The 15971-nt window shown below is 44.3% G+C and overlaps 2 protein-coding genes across 5 annotated transcripts in view; one reads left to right on the top strand and one right to left on the bottom strand.

Annotated features, from left to right (window-relative positions):
* The window catches only part of LOC144113746 (cytoplasmic dynein 2 intermediate chain 2-like), a 114342-nt gene that overhangs the window by 31321 nt on the left and 67050 nt on the right, over positions 1-15971 (top strand). The gene's annotated exons all lie outside the window — the stretch shown is intronic.
* LOC144113696 (uncharacterized) lies at positions 479-10268 on the bottom strand. Of its 4 annotated transcripts, none has more exons than XM_077646949.1 (4): positions 9963-10268; positions 8815-8940; positions 5263-5422; positions 479-632 (listed from the first exon to the last, which is right to left on the bottom strand). In XM_077646949.1, exons 2-4 carry the CDS (start codon positions 8882-8884, stop codon positions 530-532), a joined length of 333 nt encoding a protein of 110 aa, XP_077503075.1. In that variant the 5' UTR covers positions 8885-8940; positions 9963-10268; the 3' UTR covers positions 479-529. The 4 variants fall into 4 exon arrangements, with proteins under 4 accessions (XP_077503075.1, XP_077503077.1, XP_077503076.1 ...); XM_077646951.1 differs by lacking the exon at positions 9963-10268 and adding an exon at positions 9764-9886; XM_077646950.1 differs by lacking the exon at positions 9963-10268 and adding an exon at positions 9257-9398.

The following is a 15971-nucleotide window of genomic DNA, read 5'->3' as shown; positions in this document are numbered from 1 at the left end:
GGTCTTGATGTGGTGGTGTGGTGTGTTTCAGTGTGTTCCGGTCTGGTGTTCTGTGCTGTGACCCGGTCATCTGATACCGGTTCTGGTGTGGTTTCGTTTGGTGTTTCCTGGTGTGGTCGGTGTACCATTTGATTTGGTGTGGTTGGTGTACTGTACAATGTCTTTATAGAGATGCTGTGAGTTTGGACGTACTATCGTGAGCAAAAACCAAAGAGATCCCTGAGCGCATGCCAAATGGTTTAAAACTGCAAGCACTCCTGATGTCGAGACAGGTGCACTAACATCCACCGATCTCGCTGTGCTGGTCTTGACGGCACGAGCATTTTATAAGTGGCACCTGCACACAGGCATAGTTTGGCACACACTCGCAGCATCATAATTTTTTACGATTGTACGCTGGAGCATGCACATAACCACATCAATTGTGTTCTTGCCGAAGATGAAGAACAAGCATGTATAGAAAGAAAAAATGCTCACATTTGCTCAAAAGCATCCTTAGCTTTATTGGTAGACAAAATTGGCGGTACAGTCAAGCTGAGGCCCCTTGCATCGTAGCATGCATCTTTTCTGAGAAAGTCGAAAATCTTGCATTTCCCTGACAGCAGCTTGACTCCAGCTGTGTAGCCCAATACCTGAAGAACAACAGAACAAAATCGCAAATTTGTGTGAAGTACACTATACTAATCACAGCACAAAGGCAACTAGCAAATGTTGCCATTAAATTTAGCTCGGTGGTGCAAACACGTACTACACATTCAATACGACTCGCAATGCCTCTGCAGTAAACCAAGTGAGTCTTCTGCTTTATAGTAAATCAATGCTACTCACATGAAGCACCCCACTTGCATTAAGTTGCTTGAAATCAGTTGCTGGATGAGCTAATATTTCATAGTTTCATTCGCACAGTGTGACAATGCATACACGGAAAGACGCCAAAAAACGCTTTGTGGTGCGTCCCCCTTGCCCTTGTTCGTCATCATGCTGTGTGAATGAAAGTGTGAATTATTGCGTTGTGTCTTTTTGCATTCATAGCCAATTGCGCATATTTACACCACAGCTGGGTACGCCCGCTTCATAATCTGAATTCGTACCAAATATTTAGCATTGCATCTGATATTGAGCATGCCAGTCCTTCTAATACAAAATCAAGCTTTCTTAGACAATGAACAGCACTCTAGCATCTCGGTTAATTTCATTCATTACCAGACTCAGCGATTCTAATACTTCGTAACCTAGAGAAATAAATTACCATGGAAATTCTACTGCTGCAGAAAACAAAAAATTAAGAGGGATTAAGTCATTAGAGAAATGATTAGAAGATGCCCATAAAGATGGGCACAAAAATGAGATAAGCTGCAGTTCCAGTAAAAACAAAAGATTTGATGCGAGTGCAATTCAGGGTGACAAAATCCATGTATTGAGACTTTTTATGCCCACAGGGTGCAGAACAGTAAAGCAATGGCTGGCTGCATCTATTTAGAAGACCATTCCTCTTCATTTCTTCCTATTTTGGCAGAAAAGCATAAAAAGCAGACTGTTTAAATTTATTTTAAGCTCAATGCCACATACAAAACGACAAGGCTGGAATGTTAACGATTCGAAAGGAAACTTTTCTCCCACTCAATTTCAATGAAAATTAAACAAGATGCTCTGAACCCTGGCACTTGTAAAACCGCAACAGATGTGCAAAAAAAGCTGCCAGATTATTTTCTTGCTGAATGTGTTGAAACCAAAGCTGCCTGAGCACACATCAGTTTTGTTTAGGTATTATCTTGCTAAACACATCCTGAGCATCTGGTGCAGTTCACTGCATGGTACCTGCAGACATTTGCACACATACAAAACCCACAGTAGATTCTGGGTACTGTGCAATATCCACTATGGTGCCTAGCACTCCCTGTCTTCCAGTGAGATGCATTTCTTTTGGTGCATCCACGCGCTAGGGTTCCAGTTACAAAAAATGTCCTAGTTGATTCCGAGTTAAGTGAATAACATAATTGCGCTTTTAGACTGATGTGGGAGAACACAGGGATGACACAAACACTGGTGTGCAAACTATCAACTGAGGTTTATTGTGGCGTGCGCTCATATATAAGCTTAACATGTCAAAACATAAAAAACGCCTTTCAACCAGCAAATTTGCTATAGTATCGTCCAGCATCAGAAAGTCTTGGTCGCAGCAGATAGGTTTATGTTTGGTATCTCTTGTCCAGGAACTGCTTTTCCTATTTGGTAAGCAAAACTGAAGGGTCACTAACACACGTCCCTTCTTTTCCTGATTCCAAGCATTAGGCTTCCCACAGCTCCCTTATCTATATATATAAGACAGTTGTCTTATCTTTGGATTTGAGAACTGTAGTCTGTTGCGAGTGGGGTTCGCAGCTACCGCATCTGGCGCAATGTGCCGCCAGACTTCCAGGTGACTTAATCTGCCGGAAGTTGCGGTTATGCTCTCTGAGTCTCTCATTTAAACATCTGCCCGTCTGGCCCACATATGCTCGGCCACAAGATAGCAGTATCCTGTAAACCACTCCTACACAGCACTCAACGAACCTGTTTGTGTGCCTGACGTCACAAGACTTCTCTTCTCCAGGACTGGTTTCTTCATTTACCTTCGCACACATTCCTTTTAGTTTTCTTGGTGCGGAAAAAACTACTTGCACTTCATGCCTTCCAGCAACTTTTTTCAAATTGTGAGAAAGTGCATGAATGTACGGTAGGAAAAAATTTGCCGAAAGGCATGAAGTGCAAGTAGTTTTTTCCGCACCAAGAAAACTGAAAGGAATGTGTGCGAAGGTAAATGAAGAAAGCAGTCCTGGAGAAGAGAAGTCTTGTGGCGTCAGGCACACAATCAGGTTCGTCGAGTGCTGTGAAGGAGTGGTTTACAAGATACCGCTATCTTGAGGCCGAGCATATGTGGGCCAGACGGGCAGATGTTTAAATGAAAGACTCAGAGAGCATAACCGCAACTGCCGGCAGATTAAGTCACCTGGAAATCTGGCGGCACATTGCGCCAGATGCGACAGCTGCAAACCCCACTTCCAACAAACTACAGTTCTGCTGAAATCCAGAGATAAGACAACCAGGGAGCTGTGGGAAGCCTAATGCTTGGAATCAGGAAAAGAAGGGACGTGTGTTAGTGACCCTTCAGTTTTGCTTACCAAACACAAAAACCAGTTCTTGGACAAGAGATACCAAACATAAACCGATCTGCTGGGACAAGCTCTTTCTGATGCTTGATGATATGATAGCAAAGTTGCTGGTTCAAATGTGTTTTTCATGTTTTGACATGCTAAGCTTATATATGTGCGCACACCACACTAAACCTCAGTTGATAGTTTACGCACAAGTGTTTGTGCCGTCCCTGTGTTCTCCCACGTCAGTCTAAAAGTGCAATTATGTTTGACAATGTTAGCTACCAACTAGCCCAATTTAAAACCCTCTAAAGAATAAGCTTAACCAGTTGTTTGGTTCTAAGAAGGCATATCACTTGCAAGAGCCGCTTCTCACAGCAAGGCAGATAGCAATAACGGCTGCAGGACACTGTAGTGCAGCAAGGCTGAATGGTGGGCCAGTTGGTAAGTCATGTCAAAGAATAATTTTTACCAGCCGAAAAAAGACAGACAAGAGGAGAACCTACACACAGGAACCAGTGTAGGTCTCCTCTTGTCCCTCTTCTTTTTCGGCTGGTAAAAATTGTTCTTCGACTTTAGTGGAGGGCTCCAAAATAACTTAGAACAAGTGGGGTTCTTTAAGCTTTGCTGACATTGTATGGCAGACTGGCGCCTTTTCCAAAGTAGCAATGTTTACTGCCACACAAATACATGTAAGGCCGGCTTTTGCTAATACGGATTCCAATGTTGGGCCAATTGCCTGTACTGCTTTGAATGTGTTTGAACGCATGGTTTGAAGACCATAATTGCGAACTATCTTCCATCAACTATGCCACACTCGATGTGACCGCTTACTGATACTTTAATATCTTGTTTCTTTAAACCTTATTGCTGACCCTTGCATTACTGTCTGTTAATTTGTATCTTGCTTATAAATCCACTCCTGTAACAGTCCCAGTGGGACTAACAGTATGATAAATAAAACAAAAATAACACAAAATTCGCATGGTCCCTCCCATGAACATGTATGAAACAAAGTATTGCATCTGCTTCGAGCCATCTCTACAAGGCCTCACTGGGCCATCCCTCCTAAGTGTGAAAAAGTGGTTAAGATATTCATAATCAATGCCACAAACTATTTTTACAAAGCATGCAGCAAAACTAGCAAAAGATAGCTCAAGCACACCTATGCAGTGAGTAAAAAGTAGCCAAAAACCTTTTACATGTAAGCTGAAGTAGCCCAAGTTAGAATATGATTTGCAAAACTATATGCATAATAGCTCGACAAGAGAGCAGAGAAGGGAAAAAAGGGGTCATTACGGGCTACATGACGGATGCCAACAGTCACTTCCATCATGGCATCTGTCAGCTAGACAACAGGTCGGCTAGCATTCAATTCAAGCTTATTTTGTGCAAAATTTTCAGTGATGGCTACAAGTTATAATATGGAAACTTTCGTCATTAAGCAGAGACAACCAGAGGATTCATGGATGATGGCAAATGTGACAGCACCCACGAAAGCCTACACTGAATCAGCATCACTCAAGCCTCAGCAGTTAAAATCCAAGCTTCAGGGCAAATGACTCCCAAGTACCACCAATCTTCTGTCTCCGTTGCATGATACTAAAGTATTCGTTAAAAGTTGTTCATTATGGGCAATTTCACTGCTCATGCACTGCCACACTGCAGATAGAGCCTAGGCCTTTAAGCTTTTATCCTCACATCAGCTAACTGCACCCATCAATTAACCTCCTGTAAATGAACTTTCACATGAAGACAATATCTACAATTATTTGGTCACGTCTTATATGTTTGTCATTATCCTTTGTTTGGTGCTTTTATATTATAAACCACTAACAAACCTGAGTCGTAATTCTCACATACACTGATGGAGTGAGTATATGCCTCTGAGATAAAGCCAGCTAAAGCTGGCAATTACCTCTCAGTGCATCGATTTTTCACTTCAGTCAATGCCTTGCGGAGAGAATTGTGAAACATCACTCCAGCGCAGAAAAACACACGAACAAAGAGAATAGACACCATGGTCACCGGACACATTTTTGTGCACTGGAATGATGTCTCATAATTCTGCCCAGAACCAATTATCCCAGCCCTCTATGCTTAGCCTTGTGGAGAACCTTTTCCTTGCCTTCCACTGTCACCTCCTGAGCACTTGCTACTGGAACTGCATTGTGCAACTGCTTCTGTTGACCAGATGGTAGTGGCAGCCCTCTTGTGAAATACTGCATCCTTTGGGATTCCCTTCTTGGTGCCGTAAACTGCCTTCTCTACCTTGAATTCAGATACACCTACAGGAAAAAGAACACACGTATAAAAATTCTGAGCCATATTCACAGCCAGGAATATGATATTAATTGCATATGTGCACTTCACAATGACAGTATGCTTTAACACCTGTTGAAGCAAGAAAGTAAGAAATCATTTCGTTTATTACCAATGCAAAACATACACCTTGGTGTTGATGGTGCCATGCAATAGCGGTGAGTTCTGATAGCAGTGTACAAAAGGCAACCGCATGCTTTCCCTTTAAGAATTTGCAACTTTATCTGCAGAATTATTGAAAAACAATTAACTTGATCCTTGGAAATCACAGATTAGTAAGTGGAGCAACAAATACTGAAAATAAAATAGTAGGAGTACTGCCAGTGTTTATATCAACACGCAGCGACTGCAAGAGGAATTTTCTAATTACAGTTCTTCCCCATACCCTTGTCAAGCAAGGCACTAATGCCGGTTGACCTGCAGTAAAGCTAATATGTCCTCAACATGCTGCTTAGCAAATTTCTTGTAGTCAAAATTGAACGAAATATTACTTAATATTTTTTGCGCTAGAAGTGCACGAGCTATTGATATAGTCCAAGGCAAACAACTTAGTGCCTCAGAACAGTTTTCAATGAGGAGCCCGCACACGCTGTACTCGCCACTGTTTCCTTATACAAAGCAATACAGGAGTGCATGGCCTATGGTGTTCATACTAAGAAATACAAAATATAAATAGAAACAAAACTGAAGTGCAAAGAAAAATGAGAGAAGTTCTGCTATTACACCTTATGTGACACTAGAGAGTACATGTGCATGAAGAAGTAGTAAAATGGTCATTTTGAAATTTTGCACAATCATCAAATTGTCACGACCAAAGTCAGTATGCCTTTTCTTCACACAAAAGGTTTCCAGCGGCTCCAGCACACATTAGATTCTTTTTAGTACAGTGCCAGAAGACAGAAAGTGACAGAAATTGGTCAAGGACCAAAAAATAGTGATAAGTGTGCATTGTGATTTTTCACTTCCATGCTGCATTACTTAACACAACCTCCCATCTGACCAACATGATTTGCTGCAGGAGCAGAAATCCGGCGTCACATTCCATGAAGGCGCAATTAAAGTGTAGTTCAGCGAGTTTGAATAAGCAAAAACATAATTTGAACCCAATAGCTTAAGGAAATTTACAAGTGGTCCGTAACATTATGCTTGTAAAAAGACGACTTCAGGTGTCAATGCTTATCAAAGTTGCCTTCTGATCTCAGCTTTGGTGTGCTCATAAAGTGAGGGCGGGGTGCTCAGTTACAATGACCAATTGTCATGGCTGGTACCTTGTGCTACCCCACTTCAATGATGAAGGCTGTGACAAACTATCCTCCAAAATCTGACATCTGGCATAAAGGCTCAAAAACTAAAGCAAATAAAGGGCCACTGAGACCTGAAATTATTCCCTACTTACACAGTTATGCACATCATAAAGAAAGCTGACAAACGGCACGAAGTTATACTGGTATTCTGGCCCCAGATGCTCGCTCATTTGAGCCACAGTATCCTAACTAAAGCAACAAAAAAGACATGACTGTTGAAGAAGGCATAATAAGGTCCCGTAAACGCTCATCAGCAATGTGAAAAACAAATTCTAACCCCTCATAATAATACAAGTCAGCCAATGAGGCCACCGTGTCAGTCACTAACTAAGAGACCATATACAAAATATACACTGCAAATGCACAAACTCTAACGGAGAGCAAAGCATGCCCTGCATTTGTGAAACAAATTTGTGTCAATGTAAGATTCTTGGCAAGAGTAGGCATCCCCATTCATGGCATCTGCTAAAAACGAAGAGGGCACCTAAATGATACTGTACAATTTAGAATTCCACCTTTCAGTAAACTATATTTTTTCTAGTACCAGAAGGCAAAAATGAAAGGAAAGCTGCCAGCTGTCATGAGGCATGCCACAAAAAAAAACAACACTGAAGCGAAGGGATGCACAAACAAAAAAAGAAGGGATGCACTACGTGATGACACAACACAAAATAACACAGAAAAACAGGGCACAACCGATCAATGAAAAGAGAACAACAGAAAGAAGGCAAGCAGTACTAAACACTGATACCTCTGCAAATTGAGAACAGTGAAATGTGCAACACCTAAAAAATTAGTTTCAAGGACTATAAACACCTAATTTTGGTCACATATTTTTTTTAATGCTGCATTAGACAAGTATCTTCACTGAACTTGCACAGCGTCAACACCAGGCAAGTGAAATGGCAAAAAAAAACATCAAAACTCACCAAGATAATAACTGAGGTAATGTTTTATGTTGAAGATTCACCTTTTTTTCATTTAGCACTTTCAGCTTTTTTGTGCGCAGGCTATAATATAACAGATCCTGAAGTAGCTTGCAGTAGGCGGTGCTTATTTTGTACTCAGATCTAGAGGCAGTAAAAATATTGCAACTACAGTGAGAGGCCGCAGAAAAAAAGCTTACAAGGGAAGCTGTAAAGTGCAATTCATGTTTCATCTTTGAGGCACATTCACAGCTGCACTATATAACACTGTTGATTTTTTTTTTTGCCAAGTGAAATAAGACGCCTTTGCTGGAGCAGCCTCAAAAGAGTGCCATGTGACACCGGCATTATTGCGGAAGAATGACATGGTTATCCTGCTATAATTGTCTATGAGGAGTGCCATGTGACCTGGGTCCTAGAGAAAAAAGGATAAAAGCATTGTCCTCATGCTGTAATACCACCTTAAAATGCTGCCCTGTAGCCCATTACTTCATATTGGTGTTTTTTAAAGCCTGGCTGCATTGAAGGGCTCCTCTAGTAGCTCGAGAACAGGTGGGGAGGGAACTAGAGCGGGAGAGCGAGAAAGTGGCTGAGCTGAGGCTATGCCAGTGTGCTCGTTGCCTTTGAGCTGAGCGGCCAGCTCTGTACTCATGGTATGAGGGTGCGGGTTTCCCTTTTTCTTCCACCCTTTGTGTTGTGCTGTAAACTTTGCATTTTTTTACATCTTGGCTTTAATAAAACGTGTTAATGATTCTTGTAAAAATCACCACGAAATTTTAGAAATGACAGAAGAAATGTTCCAACTACCATTAACAAAAAACGAAAATTGGTTGCTTGCTTCGGATTCATACACTCCCTACATTATAGTACGGGGAGTCTCAAGATTCTTCGTTAGTCTTGGTAGGGGTTCTGAGACTTGCCGAGGCCCCCCTGAATTTAAGCACTGCTTCATACTGAGCATGAAAGTGGCACTACCTGATGGTGACCTATTGAGAATAGACACACATCTTATTTTGAATAGGGGAATGCCAATACATGCTGTCAACGTTCTGCTACAACGCAGAAATTGCAACACACTGATCTCAACACAGAGGTGAAAAAATGGATCTTAGAAAACTCAATACATACTTGTGCTCTGCAATGTACGCTGAAAGGGGCACAGACAGGAGCCGCCCCCAAATCTGGACAGTCGAGACATCCTCTCCAATGAAGCTCTTTTCAGATTTCTTCACTACTGAACACCAGGCACTTCACCTGCATAACATAATTTCCAGCTGTGTATTTTTGCACCCAGAGTGCCTGGCACTTCCTGGTAATTATTTGTATTGCTGGCATTTCACACAACCACAAGAAAATGTTTAAACAGCCAAACTTTAAATACATAACACCACTTGCTCACACTAGTTTATGATGATAAGCTCTGTACTACACAGGTTATTCAAAAACACTTATTTTTAAACGGCTACGAAGCGCTCTTTTTCTAGGGCTACTTCTTCGTCAAAATCTAGCTATGATTTTTATTCACGACCGCCTGCAACTAAAAGAGCTCTACAGCTGCAGGCAACGTTACCAATGTTACAATGGTTATCGAGCAGCCAGCTTCCTTTTGGGGTATCGCTGCGACGCGTCGCTCAATTAGTCGCTTGCGTGCCTTGACGCGTCACCTCCCTCGCACCCTGAGCTTGACAGCTGGTGTAATCGGCTCGTAGAGGTGTGTTCTAATCTTAAGACGCCACACCATAAAGACGCACATACGCGTAGCGAATAACAACGCGAAACAGACCAAGCGGCGCACGTTATCGGCAGTCCGCAACGGGCCGATAGCGGCGTCAAAAAACACGCATGCAGGCAGCGCATGATCACGTCGCACGTCGAATAATAAATAGGAAGTCGGGCAACCACATTAACGAAATCCCGAAACACAGTCACACAGTTCGCTGCGACAGCGCCTTGCTGGGCGGTATCTAATTCGCACATTTACATTTAGGACTCTACGCGTGCCTGGCATTAAGCAAACGCATCTATGACAGACCACGGCGCTCGCGTAGCAACGCATACACTGTGAACACTGACAGACCAGCATGTTGATGATTCGATGTGGAATACACTTTGCTGCCACGGAAACAACCAGCGAAACAAGCGCAATGCCGAAGAGAAACGAACAGGACAGAGCTGACAGAACCTCGTCCGTTCCGTTTCTTCTCGCCTTAGTGCTCGCTCGTTTAGTTCCGCGGTCGCAAATTGCACGCATTCCTGCGCTACACTATGGGTCTCACCTGGAAACAAACACTCGACGCCTTGCAGTAACCCCTTTATTCTCTTGTTTTTCGGCTGCCACGGTTGAAGTCGAACGTGTTGTCAAGATGAAACGGCTCCATGCTTCTCGGCATGGTCACTTATTCACAAAGTACGCGAACGGCTGCATTGCTGACACGCGGCGCAAGCTACGATAAGCAGGAAACCCAAACGCAAGTTTGAAACAACGATTTTGAAATCAAACACAAACAGCACACGAACAGCAGCACGGACCGTGGCACGACGCGGCGTAAGGCCCAACCGAATATCGCACAGGTGACAGGAATGCAAGGAGAGAGAGAGAGAGAATAATAATAATAATTGGTTTTTTGGGGAAAGGAAATGGCGCAGTATCTGTCTCATATATCGTTGGACACCTGAACCGCGCCGTAAGGGAAGGGATAAAGGAGGGAGTGAAAGAAGATAGGAACGAATAGGTCCGTAGTGGAGGGCTCCGGAATAATTTCGACCACCTGGGGATCTTTAACGTGCACTGACATCGCACAGCACACGGGCGCCTTAGCGTTTTTCCTCCATAAAAACGCAGCCGCGAGGATGGTTTGCTGTTTCCGGCCACGTGACCTAGCAGCAGCGCGCTGGATTTGAACGGCGTTGGGAGGCACGCTAGGCGCTGGCGCGGGGCTATTAGCGCTGCGCGTGTCATGGCAAATAATTACTGCGAACTGTTACAAAATTGTAGTTAGACTAAGGCGCTTCGCGCCTCCGTGTTTTAGAATGACCATAATCAGCCCCTCAAAGGCACTCGATGTTGCATTGGCGCGTCATATTCAATCTTCAGATATTTCCTGACGCCGTGCAATTCACCGTGATATTCGACATATAATTATTTCTATATAATTAAATTATTATTTAATGGTGTGAAGTAATTGCTTGCATATCTATTGTACAATTATGCTGAGCTGCTCATGATACAAACAGAGCCAATAAATTCGCTTCTGTAGGCAGTGTTACATACTCAAGAAACACCATCTCTCTGATGTGCACGGTACCAACACCAGCGCTCTGGTGTGCACACTAGACCACACCGACCCACCCTGGTGTGCACATCAAAACACACTAACACACTAGGATGTGTACACCAGCACACACCAAACCACCCTGGTGTGCTCATCAAAACACACTAACACACTAGGATGTGCACATTAGCGCACACCAAACCAGTCTGGTGTAAACAGTAGAACACACTAAAACTGTCTGGTGTTCACACCAGAAAACACCAGACCACACCAAAACATCCTGGTGTATTTTTCAACTGGGAAGCTTCTGCGTTAGCTCTCGCACTTGGCGCAGATGAAGCAGCACGTGGCACTTCGGCTCAAGAAATTCACTGAATGATTACTGCATGTTTTTTAAGAACCTCAGTATAAAGAGAGTGGAAATTAGAAGACAGTCGTTGATAGCCTAAAAAAGTATGACATTTTTACATGATTATTGGGTCCGAACAAGTTATCTGCACTTGTATCGATCATGAGACTTTTTTTACTTGACCAGTACACAGACGAAAACGAAGTCCTTAGAAAATCCCTGTGTTTCGAGCTGATCGCACGAAGATCTGGCCTGGCGGCTTCCCCACTGTGCCCTTTTTGTGCCGAACCTGAGACAATAGATCATTTCCTGCTGTTCTGCCGCCGCTTCTCTCATTTGAGGAAGCGTCTTTTGCAAATTCCATTTCATCAACTGGTCTTGCCTGTGTCCTCCGCGGTTTTTCTTTCCATTGGCGCTTCTTTGCTTGGACGAAGCGACAGGAGTGTGCGCTCTGCTGTGCAAAATTTTCTTCAAGAAACGCAGCGCCTCCCATTCTAATTTCTTCTTCCCGCTCTCAGACAGTACGACATTGAAACATAACAGGCATTGTATACTATTATGCACATTAAGCCATTGTCCCGTCTTCGATCTCCTAGTTAACAGGACCCCTGTCCTTCCATCTTCCAATCTATCAGGCTACATCCTATTACCACTCCTTTTCCTGTCAAAACTTTCCTGTATCCAGCAATTAACCGCCTGTGTCTTGGCCACTCCCCCGTAGTGGGTATGTTCCAGCAACGTCTGAGGCCTTCCTTCCTTCCTTGATCGCCCGTGAGTGGAGGGTGGGGGGGTGTTAACATTGATTTCATCAAAATTATTTCACCGCTCGAATGTGCCACAAAAAATTGCGCCTGGATTGCTAGATCCTTGCAGTTGATATCGTTGTACCTAAGTGGGGCGCTCTAACAGCTGCGAATATTTACTCTCCTGCTGGCGTCCGTAGGACGGATTGCTCGGTTGCTTCATTGCGCAGTAACTCCAACGTGGTTTTTTCGGGAGACTCCAATTGACATCATGCTATATGGGGTTTCCGCACAGATGTCAGTGCGCAGGTACTTTGGTCTTCGATACCCGAAAATGATGTGCGTTGTTACAACAGCCGTGCTATAACTTTTATGCGGGCTCACTCGCGTTCAGCGATTGATTTGACTTTCGCTGTTAATGGGGTTGGGATATCTTCGGGGTCGCCAGTTGACAGTGGTACGTAGAGTGATCACTGCCCGATAACTTTCATTGTAGTGTGCAGTCCCCTTAGGTTGACTGGTTCCACTGAAAAATTCGTAAACATTGTAAAATTTAAGAAATTTCTACCTCAGGCGCTTTCCTCTCCTGATCCCTCGGTTATCTCGGATCACCCCACCATGTTGATGTTGATGTTTTTTTTTTGGGGGGGGGGGGGGGGCGCCTTCTGCGATGCAGATAGTTGCATGTGATAAGGCCTCGCGAGCGCCGGTATCATATCACGACATGTGATCGGTTGTAGTACGTACAGTTGTGGCCATGCGATCTTCAGAAAGAATGCGCGGGGAATATGTTTTACATTCGCTTGTTCAGCTTTTCTGTGACTATCAGTATGCCTTCTACTTCGTGCCGGCCACCTCGGGGTGTTCCAAGGCGCAGATTTCACTTGGCCATTTAAATCGCATTTCCTGTTAACATTTCACCGATGGTGGTTAATTATCTTTTTTTTTCTCCCCTGTACCTGTCTAGATTGTGTGGAGCTGTGAGGGCAACTTGAATAGAGCCCCTTCAGAGAGAATCGAGCACACATGACGGGTCGGCATACTTAATTTTGATTTAAAAGATTCCCATGTAGCTGCTCGTAGGCCCGTGAAAAATGTCCTATGGAAAACCTTTGGAGAGTTCGCGGGCCCCGATGCCCCATTTGGTGACGACTGCTTCAAAGGAGAGGAAACCAAATCTCAGGCGTGCCGCCGAAGCTTTCCAGTTCTTTTCAAAGAGCAACCAGCTGCCCAACGTGCTGCTGCTCAAAGAGGACGTAAGTGGGACGAGAACCGAAGGCCAGGAAGCCCCGTGATAACAGAGTGTGTGTTTGGTGCGGTCTGTGCTCGCGAGATGCAAGAAGCGGGGTTCGGTCGCGGCGGCCGGGAACCATGCATTTATTGTTGTCGCTCCTTGGGATAGTGTAAAGGTAGAATTGTTTGATCGTAGCCCACACGATGTAACATGTACCTTAATAGTGGGCGGAACAGTGGGCCCTTCTTAGGATCTTTCCTGGTATTCTTCCCCTCAATTCGTGTCGTCCTAGACGGATCGGACTTCCAATGCCTGAGCTACCTTTTTTTTCTATCAGATAGCGTGCAGCTTCCAATAGCCTTTCAAGTTGAGCCAAGAAACATTCATTTGCTGAGTGCGCTATACAAAATTCTTAAAGAATTCAAAGGTGACTGGGCGACCACTGTTGTGACGCTACTCGAGGCAAGCAGAGCCTTGAGAAACTATGGTCTGTACCTAAAAAGAACGCAAACCTACTTGAACCTTAAGCCTATATATTGAACCTGCAATTCTCAGCGTTATATAATTTATACTCCATTAAAATCTTACATTCCGACTACATCAGTCAAGTGCATTCAATTTGCAGCAGATGTAGCACTCATCGAAGGTTTGGAGCATTTTAAAATGTTAGCTTCCTTCTTTTCTTGCTCATGACTTGTGCTCCTTTCAGTTTTTAGCCCCGCACGAGCACCCTCCTTAAATTCTTGTTGTTTGTTTGGTTTTTATTTTATTTTCCTCCCAGTTCTGCTACGGAGATATACAATTATGCAATCTGTGAATTTAATACAGTGAGCCAAATATCCTGCTACAATGCGTGGCTGCATTCCCACTTCATCTCTTCTGTATACTCTACTTGTTCCACTCTCCTAATTAATGCCCGCTGGGCCATGAGGATATTTGAAATAAATAAATAAATTAATTAATTAAACGTCAAACCAAGACCACAGGCACCGTCTCTAAGTAGCTAGAAAACGTCTGTCGTATTCCCTGAAGTTTCAGCTCAATAAAAGAAGCTAAGTAACCGCCCACATACTTAAAAAAGCGAATGTATATAAGGTGAAAAAAAAGCGTTTTTAGAACACCGGCGGAACACCTGGTTCTTTTGGCGCAGAAATGATTTCCCACTGATTGCATTCTAGACTGGTCACGTATCATCCTTCATCGCCTACAGAATTTTCCTCTTCTTGCAAGCTCTCATGGGTTTTTCGTAAAACTGATCCTCCTTGCTATATGCGACCACCTATGCAGGACGCTGTTGTAAAAACATGGCAGCTCTTTAGGATTTCCCAGGTGAAAGCTTTGACCTCATTTCTCACCAAGGCTAGCGTTATTCTTACCATGCAGCGCAGTCGGGCGGCAAATGTGCATCCGCGAGAAATTCGGTGTGCAGGCTCCGTTTCTACAATGAAATGCCGCTTAGGAGACGCGGTACGCAGGAGGCGATGGGAGGGCAAGAAAACTTTATTGGTCATTGCTGGTCCTTTCGACAAAACTATGTCCAGCACGGATGCTAAGTTCACACTCCTCTGTTGGCTCTGGCCGGCACATAGCGACAGTCGTGAGGCGTCACGCTTGAGGTTATGCCGGAATAAACTCTCTTTCCAGTCCCAGATCCATGGCGAACTCCTCCCACACAGCACGAGCACATTCCATGGTTCGTTTTTCGAAGTTCTCCACATTTTGGAAAACCTCACTCTCCAGAAGGGCAACCAGCGCCTTGAATTGGTCATCGTCCCGACGATCCGTGCTGCACTGCTGAAGCTGCGTGTTCATATGGCGGCACCCCCAGCGTCCAAAATCTATGCACGCTGACCCAATCCGCGCTTTCATTTCTGTGAAGAGGTCTTCACGGGCTGTGGCCATCTCCCGAAGCAGTTGCTCTCGCTCGGATTCTGTGCCTGTCGCTTCCATGCGATATGAGAAGTGATCGATGAAGTCCTGGTACATGTCTTTAATTTCTCTCTTGAGCTGAGCAAGGGCCCGGTACCAGTGCCACTGGACATATTTGGTAAGGCGTGCAAGCTTCCGCCTAAGAATCTTGTGGCTGATGGAGATGAAGGGCTCGATTCGCTGTGGCTCCGGGACCGGCACAGCACTACGTGAACGTTGTGGTTGAGTCGACGGCAAATCTCGCTCGACGACGTTCGCCGCAGACGTCGATGCTCTAGAAGAGGCTGCGTGAGGTCCATCCCCCGGTGCCAGATACATCGGTAGGTGCGCTTGACCGCGTCCTGCACTTACTTGGTCGTTGTTGGGCTCTGTTGTAGTTACGTACTGTCTTCTGTGCACTCCTCTTCCTCCGTGAGGCGCGCAGCCCGCTCGAAGGTCCTCCCTTGTTTGCCTACTCTCTTCCATGGTGAAATATAAGCCGGGTACTGGGGCCTTCCTGTTGTAGCCTACGGGAGCTAGTCGAGCACGCACGCGACAACACGAAAAAGAATCCTGATCCAATTCTTCGTCGTTGTCTTCTGCTTTATCTCTCACACGTGGCGCAGATCCAGTAGCACGTGTCATTTTGGCTCAAGAAATTCATTAAATGATTACTGCACGTTTTTAAGAACGACAGTATAAAAGCGCTGAAAAACATATACATTAGAAGACTGTCTTTGTTAGAAGAAAAATGTATGACATTTTACATAATTATGGGG

The sequence above is a fragment of the Amblyomma americanum genome, chromosome 1 (assembly GCF_052857255.1).
Source record: "Amblyomma americanum isolate KBUSLIRL-KWMA chromosome 1, ASM5285725v1, whole genome shotgun sequence".
NCBI classification, from domain to species: domain Eukaryota; kingdom Metazoa; phylum Arthropoda; class Arachnida; order Ixodida; family Ixodidae; genus Amblyomma; species Amblyomma americanum.
The sequence above is the reverse complement of the archived record's forward strand: the minus strand, read 5'-3'. Positions and strand labels throughout refer to the sequence as shown.